General features: G+C 36.7%; 1 protein-coding gene across 1 annotated transcript in view; it reads left to right on the top strand.

Annotated features, from left to right (window-relative positions):
* Positions 1-22,115, top strand: part of FRY (furry homolog (Drosophila)) — a gene marked incomplete at both ends in the record, with an annotated part of 89,078 nt that overhangs the window by 14,920 nt on the left and 52,043 nt on the right. The window contains 13 exons of the mRNA XM_010182504.1: positions 823-909; positions 2,149-2,320; positions 3,565-3,697; positions 7,553-7,660; positions 11,967-12,222; positions 13,299-13,481; positions 14,373-14,459; positions 15,403-15,662; positions 15,984-16,173; positions 16,937-17,061; positions 17,253-17,310; positions 20,583-20,674; positions 20,875-21,047. Coding sequence (XP_010180806.1) covers positions 823-909; positions 2,149-2,320; positions 3,565-3,697; positions 7,553-7,660; positions 11,967-12,222; positions 13,299-13,481; positions 14,373-14,459; positions 15,403-15,662; positions 15,984-16,173; positions 16,937-17,061; positions 17,253-17,310; positions 20,583-20,674; positions 20,875-21,047 — 1,924 coding nt within the window. The remainder of the gene's footprint in view (positions 1-822; positions 910-2,148; positions 2,321-3,564; positions 3,698-7,552; positions 7,661-11,966; positions 12,223-13,298; positions 13,482-14,372; positions 14,460-15,402; positions 15,663-15,983; positions 16,174-16,936; positions 17,062-17,252; positions 17,311-20,582; positions 20,675-20,874; positions 21,048-22,115) is intronic.

Consider the following 22,115-nt stretch of genomic DNA (forward strand, 5'->3'; position numbering starts at 1 on the left):
CCATTGTCTTTCATCTAGGCAATGATAAAATTATAGATTGAGCTGGTTCAGACTTCTTTTTAACATCAGGTTTTTATAAACTTCATTCCACTGAAAATGAATAAAAATCTTTTCACTTCAACTCAAATGTATTTTTCATCAGTTTTTGGAATTGCCAGCAAGTTAGAAAATGCATTTGTTGACAGGCTCTGACTGTCAGTAAAGTTCAAAATAGTAATCCATATTTTGTCTTGATACTGAATCATTCCTACTATGCAGAACAATGAGTTGCACTGCTTTTAAAGCAGTAAGTTAGAGGAAAACCAAGTTCAGCATGTAGCTGATAGGTTTAGTTTTCATCAGCTCAAATGGAAATTACTAAAATAAACTATCCTTCAGTGCTAGAAGGTTATTTTATTACTTAAATTGAGAAAACATTCCCATTGAGCAAAGCACTTAAGCATATCCTTAAAGTCTCTGAATAGGAATGAATTAAACAGATGCTTAAAAGCTTCCCTGAACTGTGCCATCTGTGAACAAGCTCTTTTTATATAAAATATTAGGTTAGTACCATACTTACCACAGTTTAAATGAAATAATTAAAAGCTTAATTTCCTAAATGGATCATTTTCTATTTAAATGCTATACAGTTTTTAATTTGTCAACATACAGCAGTGTTGAAAGCTTAGATCTCGTAATATGTTCCGCATACTTCTGAAAATCTGTTTTCCCATACATTTAAATAAATCCTGATTAAACTGGTTTTCAGCTTTCTGTTGCCTTAAAGAAAATAAGTGGCAAAAGTGAGCAGCTTAATGATTTGCAATATTTTTACTGTTTTAGGAACGTTTAGATTTTGCAATGAAGGAAATTATCTTTGACTTCCTTTGTGTTGGAAAACCGGCCAAAGCTTTCAGTCTCAACCCTGAGGTATGATGTGCTACATTTACTTTCTGGTTATGTTCTAAGCTTTCACCTTCATCCAGTTTTCAGGCCAAATCTTGAACTTGATTTATTGGTAAAATAGATCTGCAGACTTTGATCTGTGAAATGTCATCTTGTTTATGCCTATCTTATGTTTCCGCAGTGAAGATTATCAAATGTGATGTAGTGCAAAAGTTAAAATAGAATGAGTTACCTTACAGAATTTTATTTGATACAAAAAAAAAATCTATTTGGAAAAGTAGATGAAAGTTTTATTGTCAAAAGCAGCAGGAGTGAAAGGCATGCTTTATATGGAGCACAGCTTTCATCTTTCTTCAGCAGAATAAAGAAAAATGAAACAGAATGCTTGAGCAGGCAGGCCCCACCAGAGTCTGGTTCAGGGTCACCAGCAGTATTGACTGAGGAGAGTCCTGCAAAGGACGTTGTGTATTAGCATTGCATGAGCTTAGAGGGAATGGACATAGTCCTTAGCTTCTTGATGAATCAACATCTGAAATTTTACTGTTTCTCAACAACAGTGTTAAGACCAAAAACCAATGAAATAATAGAGCTACTTTTTATTTACCTATTTATTTACCTATTACACTATTGAGTGTCCTAAAAAAAATACCCATGATCTATGGGTTAATGCACCTCTGGGAGGCTGTAAGTAGGACAGCCTCTGAATTTTTGGAATATGTTCCTGGGAAGTTGAAACATCCTGAACTGACAGTTGTTGCAATGCAAAGCCTGCAAGTTTTCCTCTGATTAATTCCCTGAAGACATTCAGGTCATCTTTCTGGGGTTTTCACATTTCAGTTTCAGTGCTGAGCACCATTCCATACTTTTCGAACAGTACGGTCAACCCTGGGCCTTTCAAGACAGTTTTTGTTCCTTTTTCATAATAACCTCATAGGACATTTGTGTTTGACTGAAGGTCTGGTTAAGATGTATTGCTAAACTCAAGGTCAGATCCACACGCCTTGCCTTGAGGATAAAGAAATAATCTACTAATGACAATACTTAGAAATAAAGTTTTGAGAGAAGAGGGCACTGCTTATAGTGCAGATTGAATTCACAATTAATTTTGTGGGCATTTTTGTAAAATATATCAGACCGTTCAATGTAGTGGAGATACAGAAAAAATGCTGGCAAATACATACACAAAACTTGAAAGTGATTGAAGAATATGAGTCAAATATGATTATTTGATTATGATACTCCTTCATCTTCTGAACTTTACAGAGAATGAATATTGGTCTGAGAGCTTTCTTGGTGATTGCTGATAGCTTGCAGCAGAAAGATGGTGAACCTCCAATGCCAGTGACTGGAGCTGTCCTTCCCTCTGGAAATACTCTCAGAGTGAAGAAAACTTATTTGAGCAAAACCCTTACAGAGGAGGAAGCTAAAATGATAGGTCAGTAAGAGAATGGACAATATAAAAATCTGGATAAGAGTAAATGTGAAGTCTTCAGTAGCTGAGCAGAATACTTTACTATTGTTAAGTATACAGGTCATTTCTTTATTGAAAGCATTTATATTATTGTGCATTCTAATGAAATATATGGTTTAGTTTGACAAATAATGGTGTTTTTAATTACTTTCAGGAAAAGTCCTTGGTTTTGTTACCCAAGTGGTAGCAAGCCTATATTCTGGGTTAAGTACACAGATAATTAAGAATTAGCTTCTTTCAGTGCTGAATAGCTGTGTTTATTCATGAATATTCATCTTATTAGAAACAGTGCCTGTGTTCAGAAAATGTGTCAGTTTTGAAAACCAGCATTTTCCTTTGATATCCTCATTTTGATGGCAGTATCTCACACCAAGTGAAACTTTCAAAATGGCAGAAACTTTTAAATTTAACATAAAGCTGAAGTGCCCACGTTAAAAGCAACATTACCATGGGCTTCCTCCACAGTCAATGTACAGAGAGAATCTTATGCTGTAGTAAAAGAGCTTCTGTATCGTGCCCTGAAAGTGCATGGTTTTGCTGGCAAAAAAGGTAATTTGGCTACTCACCATAGTCCATTAAGTCTTCAGAGTTACGTGAATTAAAGAAAGTCCGCATGTTTCTACACCAGTGACAGAGACCTGTGTTGCACTGTTGCTAGGTCGCTGTAGTAATGTCAAGAAATTCAGAAATTAAGCAAATAAGCTGCTGTAAAGCTGTATGTCTAATATTGTTTTTCACATAAAATGTCATGCCTTTAATTTCCATACTGAATAAGTTTTAGCAAAGCTCACTCAGATTCCTTTTTTTTCTCTTTGTCTGTAGTTTTTAAACCTTGCTACTGGTTCAGAACTTTTACTCCTGTCATGAAAAGTCACAAAATATGTTGTATAACCTGGCAAACTCTGCAGCTTCATTTAACTGTGTAGGGACATATTTTGACTAGGTATTTTTCTAAATTTTTCTCCAGGAAAAACATCAGTGTAAATATATATATCACTTGGGCTATTTTTACATACAGTAGCATTCTTTTTGGAGAGGTCAACATATTCAGTCTCTGAATCAGGATATCATTACTAGTAGAATATGCTATCTCATGAGGAAAACATTTTTCTTAATTCATGCAGCACAGCATGAGTAAGCAGCTTTCTTTTTCAAAATATCTGTATCTATATATATCCAAAATTATACACAAATATGTATTGTTGCAGGTATGTCATTATATTATTCTCAAGTAAGAAAAGCCGTGGACAACATACTCCGACACCTTGACAAGGAAGTGGGTCGGTGCATGATGCTAACCAATATCCAGATGCTTAACAAAGAACCTGAAGACATGATTACGTGAGTGCTAAAGAACAGTAAATCCCATAAGATATTTAGGTGTAATTTCAGAACTTCTCTATTTGTCTATCATGAGTCATCAGAGAAACAGCAAGAAACAGGAACACTTAGCTTAGTTAGTATATACTTTGAAAAACTGTTTATGACAAGTTGATTTTACTTCTTTGCATGTTGCAGTGTTTGGAATTGAACTGGTGTTGCCAAAATTATGTGCGAATCACGTGAATGTTTAGATGGTAGAAGTGGAAAGCCCTGAGTGGAAAATCTGTCAGCCTACGCTAATAACACTATTTCAGGGTATATTTGCATCACTGCATTTCAAAATGAATGCAACAGATTCTGTAAATCCCTATCAATAATGTTCTTTCAGAATTCCCATTGCTACTCATGCCTGTAATCAAAATCAAATCTTAATTAGAAACCCAAGTAATTTTGTGATAAGAGCCTTGGATTTAAGCAATACTCCACTGGAACAGAATCAAACCAGTACATCTCAAGCAGTGTTGACTGGAGCATTTTATGCCCTCATCCAAAGTTAGGAATGAGGGAATTTTCCTGGAGAGAGCTCTAGTGAGGTGGGCATCTAGTAAACTTTAGAGACATAGAGACATCATTTGAGACATGCAGAGCACAGATTGCAGAGATTCCAACTGTAAGGAGATGTTGCTTATCTTCCCTGTTAGAGAGGTGGACGTGATAGTTATGCTAGAAAAGAAACAACCCCTGGAAAAAAGTTTGAGATGTAATGAAAAGAACATTAGTCTTTTCAAGATTGTTTTTATCATATACTGTCAAAAAAAGACAACTTGCTGAAAGTACCATGACTGCCATGTGTGGCTGAATTCAACTACCTTTTAGAGCTGATACAATCCGTATGTTTTAATGTCATTCCTCTATCGTTGTTTGTTGCTGTGACTTTTTAGATTAGATGGTAAGCTCTTCGTGTCTTTAGCATTTACATTTAGCATTCTTACTTTATTTATATTAGATGCCAATATTACTATCCAATAATATTTTGCATTTTTCTTACAGTACTACCCAGTATACTGCTCCATACTCACAGCCAGTTTTCATAACCATTTTAGGTATCCAGGCTTTTGCAAGAGGGAAAGTGAGTTTTGAAACTCACTTTTTATTCCCAAAAGATAACTGCATACTGAAACCTTGAGCACTTAGATAAGAAGTGTACTTAACCTTAGCTATAAATGTCTTTTCTGTGGTTTCTCAGCACCACCAAAGTGTTATTTATTTTTAGACGCAGTGAACAAATAGACTTAAAAGAGTTTTAAATTTCAGGAAGTCTTATGATTTGGCAGTAACTTTTGTCAGACATATAGATTTTATGGTTGGAAGATCTGGACATGTAAGTTACTGTATTTTTTGTGTTGTACTTTATATCCAGTTGATCTGTAACTTAATACATATATTTGAAAGGAAAATTACGTAATAACACATTTTTACTTATTCTTCCAAGGAAGAAAAATATATGGGATGCTTAATTATAGTTAATCTAAAATCATGTGAACTCATGAAAATCAACATTAGCTGTTACTAACAGTATTTAAAATGGCCCTTTTAAAAATTGCATGGTGCAGAATAACTGGAAAAGCCAGTATATTCTTTTTATGTAATTGCTTATCATTTTAGTCACAGAACTTCATGCTTCACTACAGTTACATATTTGTTTTGAGTTCTTATAGGCTTTAATACATAGATACAACACTACATTTATCTATATTTTAAAGTTATGGCTTTTGTCATATTTACATATAGTTAATGTTATTGTATAAACTTAATACCATAATGGTATTTTTCATAATTAAGACTCATAAGGAAGTAGCTAGGCAATGAATAGTCATAACATTTTAAAGTGTACCAATTCTGGACTTTTCTTTGGCAGTGTAAGACATGCTTCTTTATTTAATGACTGATCCTTAAACATTTATTGTTAAAGTAGTAAACGCCACTCGGAGAAGTCTTACTAAAATCCTGACTAAAGAGCGTCCTTTGCATCCTCTACTGGGGTATGAATTTCAATACTGGTTATAATTACTTTCTAACATCTAGTCAGGATAGGACATCCATTTTTCCAACATACAAACTTGTTCTTGCAAGTACTTCAAAGATTTTTGCTGACAATACCTAACTAAAACCTGATACTGCTGGTGTGGAAACAGGCTCCCAGGTGGGAACAGCTCTTGGTGTGTGTCCATCCAGAGTTTGTCCTGTTGCATCCTGCATCAGCTGGAGATGTCCATGGAGCCCTGTGAGCCCCTCCTTGCCGTACCCATTGCATGCTGTGCCTGGTAGCTCAGATAAGTTGGGAACCTGAGCCTTAGATTTGTATCTTCTCATGCTAGTCTTTTGAGCAGCTGATAAACCACAAAACACCCACAGGCTTTTTATTTATAAGTAGTTACTCATTTGCATTAATAGCAGTTTGCTGTTAGACTATTATTTTACTTGCCTCCATTTTAAATGCACGCAAACTGTTTACCCTTTCTGTACCCATTATGTCAGCAGCTCAGTGCTGCTCTATGAACCTTATTTTAGACCTGTGAGATGGTATTACGTTCAGCCTTTCTCTGTGACTGATGTCCTCTGCTCAGTGGAGAGGCACTGGAGTGGGGTGCAGGAAAACTAGGTTCATTTTCTTTGTTGTCACTGAATTTCAGTATGATGTTAAGTAGCTTACAATGCTTTCTAGTGTCTCTCGTCTCTCCCTCATTCTTTTTTAGTTCAATTAGAAGCATACTAAAGCAGGAGCAGTCTTTCTCTGCATGTTTATAATACAGTCCCTAAATAGTACCTTGTTCTTTTGGTCACTCCAATTATTACAGGCTAATAATTAGTAATATTGTGGGAAAGACTGTGCAGTTTGAAATGCTGCTATGCTTTAGTTATTTCCTCTGCACTCAGTTGTCAAATAATAGATCATTAAAAATAACGAAAAGCTCCCCACATTTTGAGATCTGTCTGAAGGACTCCTTTAATCTGCATTCTTACAAAAAAAACCCAAAGGAAACGAGTCAGAAAACAGCTGCATATGTTGCAAAAATAATAAGGACCTGAAACTTGAGCTACTTTTACAAGTCTTAAGGACATCCAACCCAGTTTTTTGGTTCATGCTGAACTTTAGACTCAATCACTTTCCCTGGGTGTTAGGGAACAGTTGAGCCATTCCACAGATAAGAGCAGCCTTGAGGCTACCTAAACATGTTTTAGCTGATAATGGTTGCTGAAGTGCTGCTATCTCAGGCAAGGATCAAGAGAAACTCTCTGGCCATATCTTTCTCTAAATTATGCTTCTTTTTCAGTATAATAATGTGTGGTGTGCGATTTCCACAGATCTGTGCCCTATTGAGTGCAACTGTCTGGATCTTCATTCTTGGTTTTTGGGCTTCTTACGTACCTGCTATTTGCTTTATACAACTGGTGTACAACAGCTGCACTGTGATGGGAAACACCCCAGCTTTTTTCTCATTGCCTTATCCAAAGCTTGCATCATGCAAGTGCTTATCTTGATGGAGGAAGTCTCTCCTGCATTATAACTCCATCTTGATATATCTGCCGATTCCTCTCAGAGAGAAACAATTGAGTCAGTAATAATTGATTATCATGCACTGTATAGATATGATGCGTGAAAATATCAAAACAAAATCCATTTATTCAATTGAAATATTTATTTATTTTTCCTTCTGATTTCACTTATACGTTTTAGCTTTCTGTCCTTATGTTCTTACAAGGACTCTGGCACTCCATTATGTCCAGTCCTTTTTTTCTGAAAAACTGTAGGTGTATCATTTAACACAATTACTTGTTAAACTTAGTCAAGATTCTGGTTTAATTTTTCAGCGGTGAAAGAAAACCAAAAATTGATCTGTTCAGAACATGCGTTGCTGCTATTCCTCGATTGCTTCCTGATGGAATGTCAAAACTTGAGTTGATCGACTTGCTGGCAAGGTAAGCTGTTCAAACATTAAATGACTGCTCAAGTGGAACAGAATTAAAAACTGAGCCACACGAGGTGTAACTGTTCCATAGACAAAACCATATGCTTGTAAAAGTAATCTGATATTAATGGATAAGACATGGAAGTCCTAGCATCTTTTTACAGGCACTGTGCTTATATTATAGACTCCTAATTTTATGAAAGTTGATGTATCATCCAGAACTCTTTTCCATCAGCATGTAGGTTACATGATATTCACTATTCTTCATTATATTCACCATTTCTTGCCTTTTTTTTAACCATCACAGCATTATAATTGACAGGAGAAAGCATCTTTTCTGTGCAGTGGAAAAACAGGGAGATACCTGTTCAGTTTGATAAAACAGAATGTGCTAGATGTGGTATTTTTGCAACTACTTTTTTAATTGATAGCTATATTTTAATTTTTTTCACTATAAAACAGAAAATAAAGAAAAAAAAAGTTTAGATTTCATATACCCCCTGCTTGGGGACCATTGAATTTATCAAGGTAGATTTCACTTCACTGAAGAAGGTAGTCTGCATCACATGATTGCTAAAACAGGTTAGGTTTCAGTGACTTACTGCAAATGGTTATGATAACACATACTGGTCTGTACAGAAAAGACTGTTACATTTCCGTCCTAGCATCCAAGTCAAAAATTCCAACATGTGTTACTTATGTAAGTGGATTATGATGGTAAATTAGCCACGAGGTCCTTGCAGCATATTGCCCTCAGGTAACTGTGACAAGGTGATCTTTGCTACTGTTTTTGCTTTTGAAACATCTGTGAGGAATGGCAGGTGTGGGAGTCAGAGGGTTACATGCAAAAGCAGCTTTTTCTGCTCTGTGAACAGCCAGCTCTCAGTGATGTGCTAAAACAGTGAAACAATTCGTTCTGCTAGCAGTAGAGATTGCAGACAGCCAAACAAGCCAAAATTGCAGCCAAGGGTAGGTGTGCTGTGATGCGTGACCAGCTCGATTTCCTTGTGTTTACATCATCGACTATAAACCACTTGTGGGTTGTTTTAAATAATTACATTATCAAATTATACACATACCATACTAAATAGTAACATCAGTTCTGCTTAAGGTAAATTGAAAAGGACATGCTTACCTTTAATCCAATATTTTAACCAGCTTTCTTTCACTAGTAATGGCCTTAACTGAGCTGGTATACATTCTTGTCACAGTTCTTCAATCACAGATTGTCCAAGTCAGCCATGTCACTTACTCTTAAGAAAGTTTGGAGACTAATGTGGATTTCTTCGTAAATTGGTTTTTCTCTCCTTAAAGTCTCACAACTGTCAATATAGCCACTGGTCTGTCTTTATTCTATCATCAAACTTCATGCAGAAAGGGTTAGTTACGATTCTTTAGCCACAATCAGTTTGTAAGCATTTCTTGCATAATTTCCATGCTGGAACAATGCAAGCAGTAGGTCGACTGGGTTGTCTATGAGATTATCTACTCACTGTGAGAAGAAGTGAGACATCAAGAGGAGCTGAGGACAGCATCTCTAGAGCAGCTTTGGAAGTGATTACATGCTCAGCCTTCCCCCAGCTAGGGGACCTTTAGGAAGCTGTTCTCGTCTCTTATGTGTATTCATGCTACAGTATCTTTAAAACATTGACACTGTTTTAAATCAGATTCTCAAGTATAAGCAAGGGAAACACAATTTAGCTAAAAGTAAGTGAATGCATAATAGGTTGGAAAGCAGTTAACAGACAGTTCATGGTTCAGGAGATGCATAACATTGTGTTGAAATACCTGGGTAGTGTCTCAGTATTGCAGAGCTGGATCACAAACTGAACACACGCAAAAATAGTAATGTTCCTATGAAAAGGTGAACAACATTCACATGTATAAATAGAAGAAAAAGTTCTTCTGGTCTAGTCAGTATCAAGGATGCCTGATTTGGAGAACAGTGTCCAAGCTGGGGCATTGCAGTTGAAGAAGAGACTGGCCAGAGAAAAAGAGAAAGATAGATCAGTGGGTGGAAAGAATTAGGTCTGTTGAGTCTGGGGCAGTGTGGACTGAAAACAGTCTACAAAAATATAGCTTCAGAGAAAATAAGTAATAAACCATTCAAGGAGTTAATACCTGGCCTAATCTTAATCTAAGTCTCCAGACTACCCCAGCACCACAGCTGGTTCTACATTTGCTATACTATGCCATGTTTATTTGGATCCAGACTGACTACTTCTCCCAGTTATGAAAAAGTAGTCCCAGGAGGTGAGTCTTTGCTCTTTTAGAGAACACTGCATAACAATATTGTGTCTTTTCTGGATCAGAGGCTGAAAACAATACAAGCATAGAAAACTTTGAAGAGGTGAGGTTTCAGCTCCTCTCTGATTTTGAAAAGAACCCAAGAAGCTGTCCTGCCAGGGGTTTGTGTGGGGCTGCGTTGGGATGAAAAACAGTTAAATTTCTTTTCACTAAAGATAGAATAACATGTTTGGGTTAATTGGTTCTTGTATTCACAGTTTGGTTTGAATTTTTCATCCTCACAACAGATGTGCCTTTTGGCTTTTTCCAGGAGTCTGTAACTCAGCAGCTAGACTTTCTTCCAGGACAGCTGTATTCAAATTATAAGCCATAAAGCAGATGTCAAGTATCTACTGTACCTTTTGCCCTTTCACTTCCCACTGAAACCATTCATTAAAAAGTCCCAAGTAGGTCTTAAATTTAACTGACTCAAGTGCAAACAACCAACCTAATGTCTACTTACTTCCTCAAGCTGCCTGCCGTATAGTGGTAATACACAGATGTATTCTTGTGCTCAATTTGAATTTCATGTCGTTTGATAATACTGTTGTGCAGTAACTTGGCTTTAGAGACCTAAGTATCCTCTTTTCCATTATTACTTTGTGTTGTTGTGGAAGTCATTTCATGGATGACTCCATCACAGTCTCAGCAGTTTTGCTTGCTTTTCTGGTTTTGGCATTCCAAAGAGGAGACAAAAATGGTCTTTTCTTAACACAACAAAATGCTGTGTTTCCAAATTTATATAGAAAATCACATAGTTATTAAAGCATTAAGTTATTTTTGGAGTCATATTCACCAAGGGTTCACCAAGTTTCGTGGCAGTCTCTTTCCTTTGGCTTAGCTGAAATGACCCCGGCCTCCCAATTAGGCAGCTATAATGAACCAGATTTGCTACGAGCCACATCTCATGATACAGTTCCACCTGAATGGAATTTGATTCCATTCCATTTGGCTTTTGTTTGTTTGTTTGTTTTTTCCTAGCTTTCTGTCCATTTCTTTGTTTTCATCTATGTAGATGATCTATTTTCAGATCTATTTTCATCCATCCTCGTTTTCAACTATGTAGATTAAATGTAGATAAAGTACTATGAAAATGGATTCTAACATGAAATTTCTAACAGAAAATTATAGTCTTGTGGGTAGTGCAAACAAAATACATCATAAAGGCAATGAACCAAAAATTGCAGAACGCATAGATCTGAATTTACTTTGTTCTGCCAGGCTACCAACACAGAAGTGGTTTGATAATTTTGGGTCAAAAGAAAGTATATAGAATTTTATGTTGAAAAGAAGTTCGACATGATGCATGCATATAGGCATCAATATGATGCATACAAATACAAAAGGTAATATAATTTGAAAATGGGATCTATGATTGCACTGTCTTTCAGAAGGACAGTGGAGGTGTCCAGTGTGTTTTCTGAAGTATGAAAGTCCTGAGGCTGGTTTTCCTATTTCCCTGTCCTAAGTTGTTTAAAACATGAAGCAATTCTTTAATTCAAATGCTTTTTATTTCTTTTGAAGATTTGCTTTCAATAATTGTGACTTTCTTCTTGGCTAAAGATTAATTTTAACTGTTAGGCAGCTGTGGTGTTGTTATTCTTTTATTTTTATATTGAAAGTAAACAAATAAATAAATTGTGAAATTATGTATTAACCTCTAAGTCTTTTGTTATCATAACTAAATAGAAGTTATGTTATAAGTGAGTAAATAAAAAATATACTTGGTTCGGAGAGACAGCAAAGTTACCAAATTAGGTACTTGAAAGATACTATCTTTTAGGAGTGGAACAAAGACTTCTTTTGGAGCCATAATTGTGTTCAGACACTGTTGTAGCAGGAATTACAGTATAAAAACAGGTAAAGGATGTTAATTGTGGTCAGCAATAATGAAACTCTGATAGCTTCATTTAAATTTACATTGTTGTTGGGAATTTTCCATCAGTGTTAAGTTACCGAGAAACACATACTTCTTACCACAGTAAACACTCCTTAGATTTTCGTTACCTGACATTTACTTTTACTTGCAGGCTGTCTATCCATATGGATGATGAGCTTCGACACATTGCACAGAATTCTCTTCAGGGTCTACTTGTTGACTTTGTTGACTGGCGGGAGGACGTACTCTTTGGTTTTACTAATTTTCTGCTACGTGAAGTGAATGATATGCATCATACCCTTCTTGATACTTCACTGAAGTTGCTGCTACAGTTGCTTACACAGTGGAAGCTTGTGATACAGACTCCAGGAAAAGCGTCTGAACAGGCAAAAACCAGATCTGCAGAGGTAAGAATTCAAGAGATCATTTATACTGATTGAAGGCAGAAATTATGTTCATTGCTGTGGTTTATGTATTTTGTATTTACTCACCTGAGAAGAATTCACTATGTAAGTTTTTTTAAGGTAATCAGTTCAGCTGTCTTTTGAGGACAGCTATGTCCTTGTGTAACACAGCAGATGTTCTTGTTGTTGAGCAACATAAGAGAATGCATGTCAAACTGAAATAAGCACATCACCAAAAGCACATCAAGTGAAATATGTGTATGTAGATGTGGCAGAAGGACATTTTCCCAGGAATGAAACTGATAATGCTAGTGAGAACACTGAAAAGAGTGAAGTGGATCTTCCCTTCCCATAGCCATTTGATTTGGTTTATTCAAAAACATCAGAGAACCTGATTGTTTCTCCAGCCTGCTGTGTCTCCATGTGTTGCTAACATTCCTGAGAACTGAACAGCTTTGCTCCTGTTCCTCCCATCTGCACTGTCCCACACATAATTTCATTGAGAGAGATTATTTTCAGGCTTCTTATCTCCTAACCCACCCACATTGGGAATTTTTTCCGTTAGGCAATACAATGTTGGCCTTACATCGCAGAGGACCATTAATTAATATGTAAAAACACTATTATGAAAAATGTAGAAAAAGGGAAAGCCTCACATATTTTTCAGTAGATATTGTTACACTGATGGGCTAAGGTTCTAGAGGTCAGCTACCAGGTTAAGGTGTTGCCTGCTGCAGGATCAGAAAAGGAGCTGAGAACCTGTAGAAAAAGTGTGAAGAGGCAGTCTGACTTATCCGATCACTTTTTTAATGGAAGATGAAACAAAGCAAGTAGGTGAATTGCAAATTAGAGAGAAGGTTTTGGCCAAAGGACTCTGCTCATATATTGGTTTTGTGGAACAAGGTAACTTGAAGCAACAAAACTTTATTGTTTGAGAGAATGCTGTCAGTCTCCTACTTCAGCATTTACATGGCCTCTGCACTTTGTTCATTTATATGTCCTTGTTAAATGGAATGTTTCTTGGAGACCTGGTTTTCAAACATCATCACTCCATTTTTCCCCCTTGCACTGTCCTCCAGTTGATACCAAACGGATCCAGCCACAGGATACAGTCTGAAAGAAGCCCCTATTCTAATGTACTACATGCAGTCGAAGGATTTGCACTGGTTCTGCTGTGTAGTTTCCAGGTTGCTACACGTAAACTAGCCGTTTTAATCCTCAGAGAGATCCGCGCTTTATTCCTGGCCCTTGGCCAGGCAGAGGTATGATTTTTCTTTTCTGGAACTTTGAACTAAAATTTTCCAAAGATAAACCTCAAAGCTGCTACTACAGTTGCTTTTAACATAATTGCTGCAGTGTAACAGGTATGCACTTAGTTTATAAAAAATAAATTGGTATGAGCTTACCATTTCTATTTGCCTTAATGTTGTAAGCCTTTCTGTGTACTCAACAATGTAACATGGCTAACTTGTGCCCTGTACAAGAATTTGAAGGGAAATATGTACAGCAACTTCATATTTTCTCTTGGCATGATGTGAATGTAAAAGACACTGTAAAACCTTTTATTACAGCAAAGGGTTATTTTTGTATTTTCAGGATTAAAAATTCTTATTGGAAATGAAACTCATTCCTGTAGCATGCCATTTTGTAAAAAAAACACAGAATAAAACACATTTAAGATTATTCACATACATTTGCCTTGTATAGTAACAATTTCTAGTCTTTTTTTATGGATATAGAAATATGGAGAGTCGTGTTGTGAGTTGGCAGTCACAGCTCAGTAAACCATCTAAATGCCTAAGAACACAAATATGTGTGTTCAAGACAAAGGAATGCTCTAATAAACAGTAAGCTAATTTTTCAGCCTTTTGATACCAGCTGTCCAAAGCCATTTGGGATTTTCTGTTATGTGCTTTTGTTTGGTAAGTATGAGCTATAGCCACAAATTAACTTCATTTCAAACCACAGCTTGGACTTGGTTCTGAGATTATTATGAAAAAGACAAAATGTCCCCGTCATTACCAATGATTTTTTTAGCCATTTTAGATTCATGTCTTAATTTTTAGGTAGGTTTTTTTTTATGTACCAGAAAAATAAGAAGAGAAATAATTTGTTCAGGAGAACAGTTAACTTTTGTTCTCTATGTTATGCAGGATGATGACAGGCCTATGATTGATGTCATGGATCAGTTGAGTTCTTCTATTCTTGAAAGCTTTATTCATGTGGCTGTTTCAGATTCAGTAAGTACTACTTTACTGTTACTGCCAGTGTTTACATAGTGCATGGACGTAACAAATATCAGACAATAAATACTAAATATAATGTTGCTAGAAATCAAAGAAATTATATAGCTTTAATGCTCCAGCCATCTACCCGAGAGCTCCAAGGCTCCACAGTGTCCCAGACAATCTGGAACATTTTTTTTCCATGAAAAAAATCACACTATGGATATCAAAGATACTACCTATAGGAAAAAAAAAACAACAACAAAAAAAAACCAACCAAAACCAAAACCAAACATAACAAAATTTATGGTCAAAGCTACCTAGATTATGGACCTGTGACATGCATCCACAAGATACATCCATCTGAATCCATTGAGAAAGTCTTATTTCCAGCACCATCTAATGCTTGGGGCAATTGGAAGTCACTGCTATCATCTCTTCCAGAAGGGAATAAACTTTAGCACCCTTCTCTCTGTATTCCAGCTCAAGGGACTGGGTACCCAGAGAACAACTGGTCTTACTATTAAACACTGAGGCAAAGAAGGCATTAAGCACCTTAGCCTTTTCCTCATCTTTTGTCACTATGTTTCTCCCCACATCCAATAAAGGATGGAGATTGTCCTTAGCCCTCCTTTTGTTGCTAATATATGTATAGAAACATTTTCTTATTTTCTTTTCAGCAATTTGGTTATCATAGAGTTTAAAGGCAAGCTGTTGTACCTATTGCCATAAATAGGAGCTTTAAGGAAGAACCAGAGGGGAAATAATGAGGTAGCTCTTATCAGCATTTGTAAAAAACTGAGTGACAGTGAAATGTTATGGGAAGCATAAAAGTGTTGGTCTAAAATATCCAACAGAAGTTGGTCATGGAGCATGAAAATAAAGACAAGTATTGAGGGGGGAACATGGCAGGGAAAAAATGGCTGTCACTGTGATTTTTTATCTTTTCTCTCCATAGACAGCAATCCCATTAACACACAGTGTGGATTTGCAGTGGCTGGTGGAGTGGAATGCTGTCCTAGTAAATAGCCATTATGATGTGAAAAGTCCTTCCCATGTCTGGATATTTGCACAGTCTGTTAAAGACCCATGGGTTCTCTGCCTCTTCAGTTTTCTTAGGCAGGAGAATTTACCAAAACATTGTCCTACAGCTCTCAGCTATGCTTGGCCATACGCTTTCACGAGGCTACAGCTGATAATGCCTCTTGTGGATCCAAAGTAAGTGGCAATCTGCATTTACCTTTCATTTTCATGGGTTGCGTGATTTTAATACAAGCTTTTTTTAGTCTCATATTTCAGTATTGGTCTGTAAGTCCCACAAGGTGCTACCCATGCGTTCAGTTTTGAGTTTCATAATTGCAACTTGTAAGGTGGAAAACTCTTGTTTTCTACAGTCATTTATTTTTTTTCATGTATCATGTCATGTTGAATTGGAGCTGGTGGATATATAGCATATTTAATTCCCTTTTAAAATATTTTGAAATACTGTGTAAGACTGGGAAATTATTTTAATAATTTTAATTTATTTTTAAATTCCAGTATTCCTGTTAATGCAAAGAAAACAAGTACAGCAAACAGTGGAGACAACTATGTTACTTTGTGGAGAAACTATCTCATTCTCTGTTTTGGAGTAGCAAAGCCTAGTATCATGAGCCCAGGACACTTGCGTGCTTCAACACCCGAGATCATGGCTACCACTCCTGATGGAACAGTGAACTACGATAATAAGGTGATGCATCCTGTTTCAAACAAGTTACTCGTTCAGGGGCATTATGAACTGCATCTGCCTGCAAAATCATATCCTGATAAAAGTATTTCAGTTAGGGCCATATTTTGATATAGACAACTGCTTAAGGCACACAATTAGAAATTAAAACATCTGTATCATCTGTATCAACAAGAAGTGTCAATAAATATTTTGCAAAAGCCATGGTATTTTCAAAATACTACTTTTTTTTCTGCATTCTGCGTGATGTATATTCAAAATACAGAAGTTCTGGACATACATGTCGAAGTTAACTTTAGTTTGTCGTCCCCTTTCTTTCCTTGTAGAGCATTCCAATTTCTAAATTTATAACATTATTAAGCAATAAGGCAGACTTCTGAATAAACATTGTTTGCCTGTCAGACATGAAGGAATTTTATATGAAATACAGTTTCGAGTAGTAGCAACCTGAGAGGAGCAGTAGGTCCACAATTGCAGTTAGTGGAATATTTTAATGAAACAAAAAATTACATAAATTACAATAATGTGAATGAAAGCAAAGAAATTTCCCAGATGTGTTTGTCTGTTAGGCCTTATTGAGGTGATTGTGGTGTAGCAGACATCCAGTTAGACAGGTGTATTGATATCCATAATAGTAAAATCATTTCAGCTCATTTTTAAAGTACATATTGATTCTTGGACAATGATTTTTTGAAAAAAAAATTGTATTTACTTAATATTGATAATCCTTACAATTAAATGCCAATAATTTCTTAATATATTTTAGGCTATTGGAACTCCATCTGTTGGAGTCTTACTAAAGCAGCTAGTGCCTTTGATGAGACTTGAAAGCATAGAAATAACAGAATCACTTGTATTAGGATTTGGAAGAACAAATTCCCTTGTTTTCAGGTACTTCCCCACTTGTCATATTCTCAATTATTTGCCTCTCATCCAAATGTATTATTTTTGTTGTAATTTGAATATACTCAGTTTTTTATTTGCACTTTCAATTTGGTTTTATGTATTGGATAAAATATTGATACTTTTCAGAGGATACTAGGTTTTGTTTACAAAGTTGTTTGTTTTTTTTTACCATTTAGGGAATTAGTAGAAGAACTTCATCCACTAATGAAAGAAGCCCTAGAAAGAAGACCAGAGGTTAGTTGCAGGAATTTAATGCACTAGTTTGTTTAAACTGCAACATTAATTGAAAAGTAGTAAATCTGTCTCTTTGAAATACAAAGATACTCTTTTGTACTAAGTAACAAGCTCTGTGTGCGACAAGAATTTTATTAATTGTGTATAAGAACAGAACTTAAAATAATTTCATTAAAACCTAGTTTAATTTAAAATCTATCAATGAGACAAAATGTACAATATAGAAATCCATTCTGAGGAAAAATTTCCAGTCAAATATGGAACCTCCTTATATGTAACTCAGATATATTGGAAATCCACTTTCAATATCTGGAAAAATACCTTGTAACATGGCTGGGATAGAAGCACATTTCACAGCAGTGTTCAGATGTGCTTTTTATTTGCACGGTAGACAAGGTCTATTTCAACTTCAGTTGGCTACATTTTTTTCATTCTAAATACAACAGCTTAACTGACAAATTCATCAGTGTTTTCTTCACCTTCATTATAGTACTCTTTTTTGATAATAGTAGTGCTGGAAGGGATCCCAACATCATCTGATCTGTCCAAGGGAGGATGAACAGTCTTGTGTCATTCCTGACAGACGTTGTCTAAACCGTTCTTAAAAACCTCTGGTGATAGGCTCTGTAGTCTCAGTAAAAGCCGCATTGTGTATATGCAGCTAAACGGGAAAGCCACGGGAAGAGCTTCAGTACTAGACCCGAGTTGCCATCCTGCTCAATCCTCCCTCCCTGGCTCAGTTTTGACCCTTCCAGCTGGCGCCAAGACAGAAATCTGAGGTGGCTCTGGAGGTAGCTCACTCCCAGGAACAAGCCCCAGATGGCACAAAGCCACCAGACACAGTCCTCCAAACTATCCCAGCTGCTTTTGCTCTGCTATGCTTCTCCTCATCCCCTGCCTCCCTGTGTGTGGCAGCGTCAGGTTAGAGCATGCAGTTTGTGATAAGAAAACATGAAGTGATAATACCTTGGGCCAGAGAAGCATTGCATGAGACCTGCTAGGCAACATGGACATAGCCAGCATTCTTGAGATCTTCTGGAGCAGCACAAATATGAGGCAGCCTGTGCTACTTGACTTTAGAGCCATGAATAGTCTCTGTCTCTGTTTACCAGTGTAGACACAGCCGCTGTGTCCCTGCAGCTCTGCTGAGAAGTGCTGAGAAGCAATGCCACTGCATTGATATTGTCCTCCGCCCAGGCTTGTTGACCAGGTTCCCAAGCAGTTTTGAACTGTGGGTTCACTGCTTTGTTTCACAGCAGTTTCAATAAGATACCATTGTGGTGACCTGCTGTGCTGTCTCATTCTGCCAAGTCGTAGTCTTCGGTGCAGAAGCCACACAGAGAATGGTGGTCAGGAAGAAGTTAAATCATCAATAGGTGTGCAGAGACTCTCCAGCTACACCCAATAAGGAAATAAACAAAAATTAATGGCTCAATCTGTGCTTCGTTCATGTCAAGTTTTATGTGGACAACTGTTAATAATTCTGTGTCTGGCAAACATCTACTACCATTTCCATTCTATGTTGCTTCACACCTCAGTTCACCTGTGTGCCTTCCATCCCTATGAAGTCACTGATTTGAAGGTCACTTGTTTTGGTACTAGGCAGAAGTGGATTAATACATGTTAGTCTAGCCACTTGCCCTCTGCATTTCTGCCTGTGCGCCACTGAAGACAATTGAAACTTGAAAGGCCTTTTCTGGAGACATACGTATCCAATCTACCCTCAGGAAGGGAATCAAAAGAATGCAGAGGTTTACAGTATGCTGTAAGAGCAAATTTAGCACATGGAAACATCAGTAGAAGAATATGAGAACAAGTGACTGCAATGTTACTTCCTGTACTGCTACTGACATGGAGAACTGGGCCACCTTCCTGCAAGCAGTGCCACCAGTAAACCCAGGAGTGCCTGTATGAGTCATGTAGCGGTAGAGAGCATGGCAGGCCTCCATGTCATCAGGCAGGTGTCCAACATGACAGAAATAATGTTCTTGAACTGACATATGCTATGACTGGAAAGTGAATTACCAGCATGACCAAGAACTGCAGGGGTGAACCAAAATGGACATTACACAAGATCCACCATGTGGGCACTGGCACAGAGCTTGCCAGATCGCCTCTGACACTGTTAAGTGAGGCAGCTGTGTCTGTTAAACACTGTGTTACAATAAAACTGCTTTTTTCTCTACATGTGCTTCCTGGAAGCTTTAAAGTGTAAAGGGAGAATTACAGGGCTCTGAATAGGAGAAATCAAATGGCATAATGATTTGAATAAAACCTGTGGCTAGGATGCTGCAGACTGCCAGTCCTGGGTCAGAATACCAGGGAAAGTATCTCCTTTTCCCAAGCATTCGGTATGGCCATCAGCAGAGCCAGGGTACGAGGTGAGGTAAACTTTGATCTGACTCAGTATTGCCATTCTTATGTTCTGAAGAGGAAAATTTGAGCTTTCTCTGAGCTTTTCTTGTTCTGGCAGCAATTTCTTTGAGTGCAATAGCAGCTTTTTGACCTTCTCACTTTTTTTGCTTAGTGGAGATGCAGGGTACAAAGAAACAAGTCAGTTTAGCCCTTCAGCAAAGAACGGGCCTTGTTCCATTCCCATCTTTCATGGCAAGAGAGAAGACAGAAAGGACAGCTTTCTAGAAGTTAATGAGATACAATGAACCAGTTAACAACAGTGCAGTCCTGTTCTGTGAGAGGAGTGTGTTAACTGTGTGTACAACCACTGCCATCACTCCAAGAGTGCACTAGAGCCATGTCTGCTAGGAGCTAAATTGAAAATGGGTGACCGTGTAGCTGCAGCATCGCCAAGTGCAAGAATGACTAATCATTTTAAATTTTAAATTTTAAATTATTTTCCTGGGGTCTGTCTGTGCCTTACAATGCTTCCAGCACCCAAACTAGATGGTGTGTAGCTAACATGAATATCCCTGCTACCTGAAGATAGCGTGTTTTTTGTCACAGGAACCTCGAGTATTAATTATTTTTATTCATTATTTCATTACTTCATTGCCACATTCTCAATTATGACTAAGGTAGCTGTTAACAGTTTGTTCAAGAATAGTTAGGATGAAAATTTGATCATATTTAGTTAAGTGTTGATGCATAAGCACACTGTTACGATGAAATATCCAAATGCAATCAAGTTCCTTCATGAAGAAGTTGCTTGAACTGGCATTCTTAAATCTCACTACTGTACTGACATATTTTAAGTTTCTTGTTTTAATGTGTGCACCTATGCATATAAAAATGTTGGTTTTTTTTTAAATTCCAAGAACAAGAAACGTCGAGAACGCCGAGATCTGCTAAGACTGCAGTTACTGCGAATTTTTGAACTACTTGCTGATGCTGGTGTTATAAGTGACAGGTAGGACTATCACACATCATAAATATTGATCTTTATGTGAAATAATTCTCAGTGTTTGCAACACTCAGTTTATGTCGGTATATTCTTTGAAGAACTGTTTAATCTATCAGGTATGGATAGATTTTTATGCATTTCTTCAGAAAGCTCTAGTATAACTATACTGTTACTCTGTATTAATGTACAACTTTCCTTTATGCTAGTACAAATGGAGCCTTAGAAAGAGATACATTAGCCCTTGGAGCCTTGTTCTTAGAGTATGTTGATCTGACTCGCATGCTTCTGGAGGCTGAAAATGACAAAGAAGTCGAAATCCTTAAGGATATGAGAGCACATTTCAGTGCAATGATTGCCAACTTGATTCAGTGTGTTCCAGGTATGGTGCTAAGTTATCTCAGCATACTATGAAGTAGCATTTAATACATGTATTGGAAAAATAATTTTTTATTTATTTTTTTCTGTGCTTTTTTGGATTGTCATATAACAAATGTAAAAGGGGATGTGGACAAAGCTGTTCAAAAGTCTATTAAGAGTCAAATAAGAATCAGTAAAGCTTGATAAAGCTTGTAATATTCATGTATAAGAATTGCCTCTTTAAAAGCCCAGGAGATAAATTGTCTGTGTTCTCTAGGGGCTCCAAATTTCTTTGACATAAGGCCTTATTTTCTTCCCTTTGACCTTATTGCCAGACTCTTCATAAAGTCAGACAGGCCTTGAACACTATAGGTGGGTGCAGAAAACGTACAATCTTAAATGTAGTGAAAAAATTGCCCAAGGTATTGTATCCCATGTTACCTGACTCCACCTATATAGCAAAGATTTCTCCAGTGGATTTTATGCTTTTTATATATTCCAAGATCTCTTCAGAAATATGATATAATTCCATTAGCAGAAAAATATTTTTAATGTCTATTTTAAAGGCCTCCATATAATTACTGGAAGATAAGTTATGGAGCTTTCTTAGTCTATGTGACTCTGCTATCTCTAGATCATTTATGACAGGACATAGCAGCATTGGTACCAACAAATGCAAAGGAATTCAAAAGAGTAAAGTAAAGGAATAAATAATGTACAAAGGCTTTCATGTAAGTTTCCAGTGTGTGAATTTTGTCAAAGTTGTATAGTTACTTTCAGCTATAAGATACATAAAAATTATAATAGGTGAACAAAACAATAAAAAGTGACATCCCTGCTGTTCTCATTTAAGACAGTAAAGAAAAATCCCTTTGAACTGAGTGGTGTCAAGTTCTTAGCTGCTGATAACAAATGAAATACTGAATTTTGTTCCTTTATTCCTCTTCTAAATGATGCTCATTACCGTTACAGAATTTCTCTAGTTGTTACTTTGCCATGAGTATTTGCAGATGCCTTCCTCTTTGTATTCATCCTCACGTTCTACAAGGCACATGTCCAGTGACTGCATGTTGTATGAATTTTCCACAAT

Source organism: Mesitornis unicolor, unplaced genomic scaffold (genome assembly GCF_000695765.1).
Source record: "Mesitornis unicolor isolate BGI_N332 unplaced genomic scaffold, ASM69576v1 scaffold28184, whole genome shotgun sequence".
NCBI classification, from domain to species: domain Eukaryota; kingdom Metazoa; phylum Chordata; class Aves; order Mesitornithiformes; family Mesitornithidae; genus Mesitornis; species Mesitornis unicolor.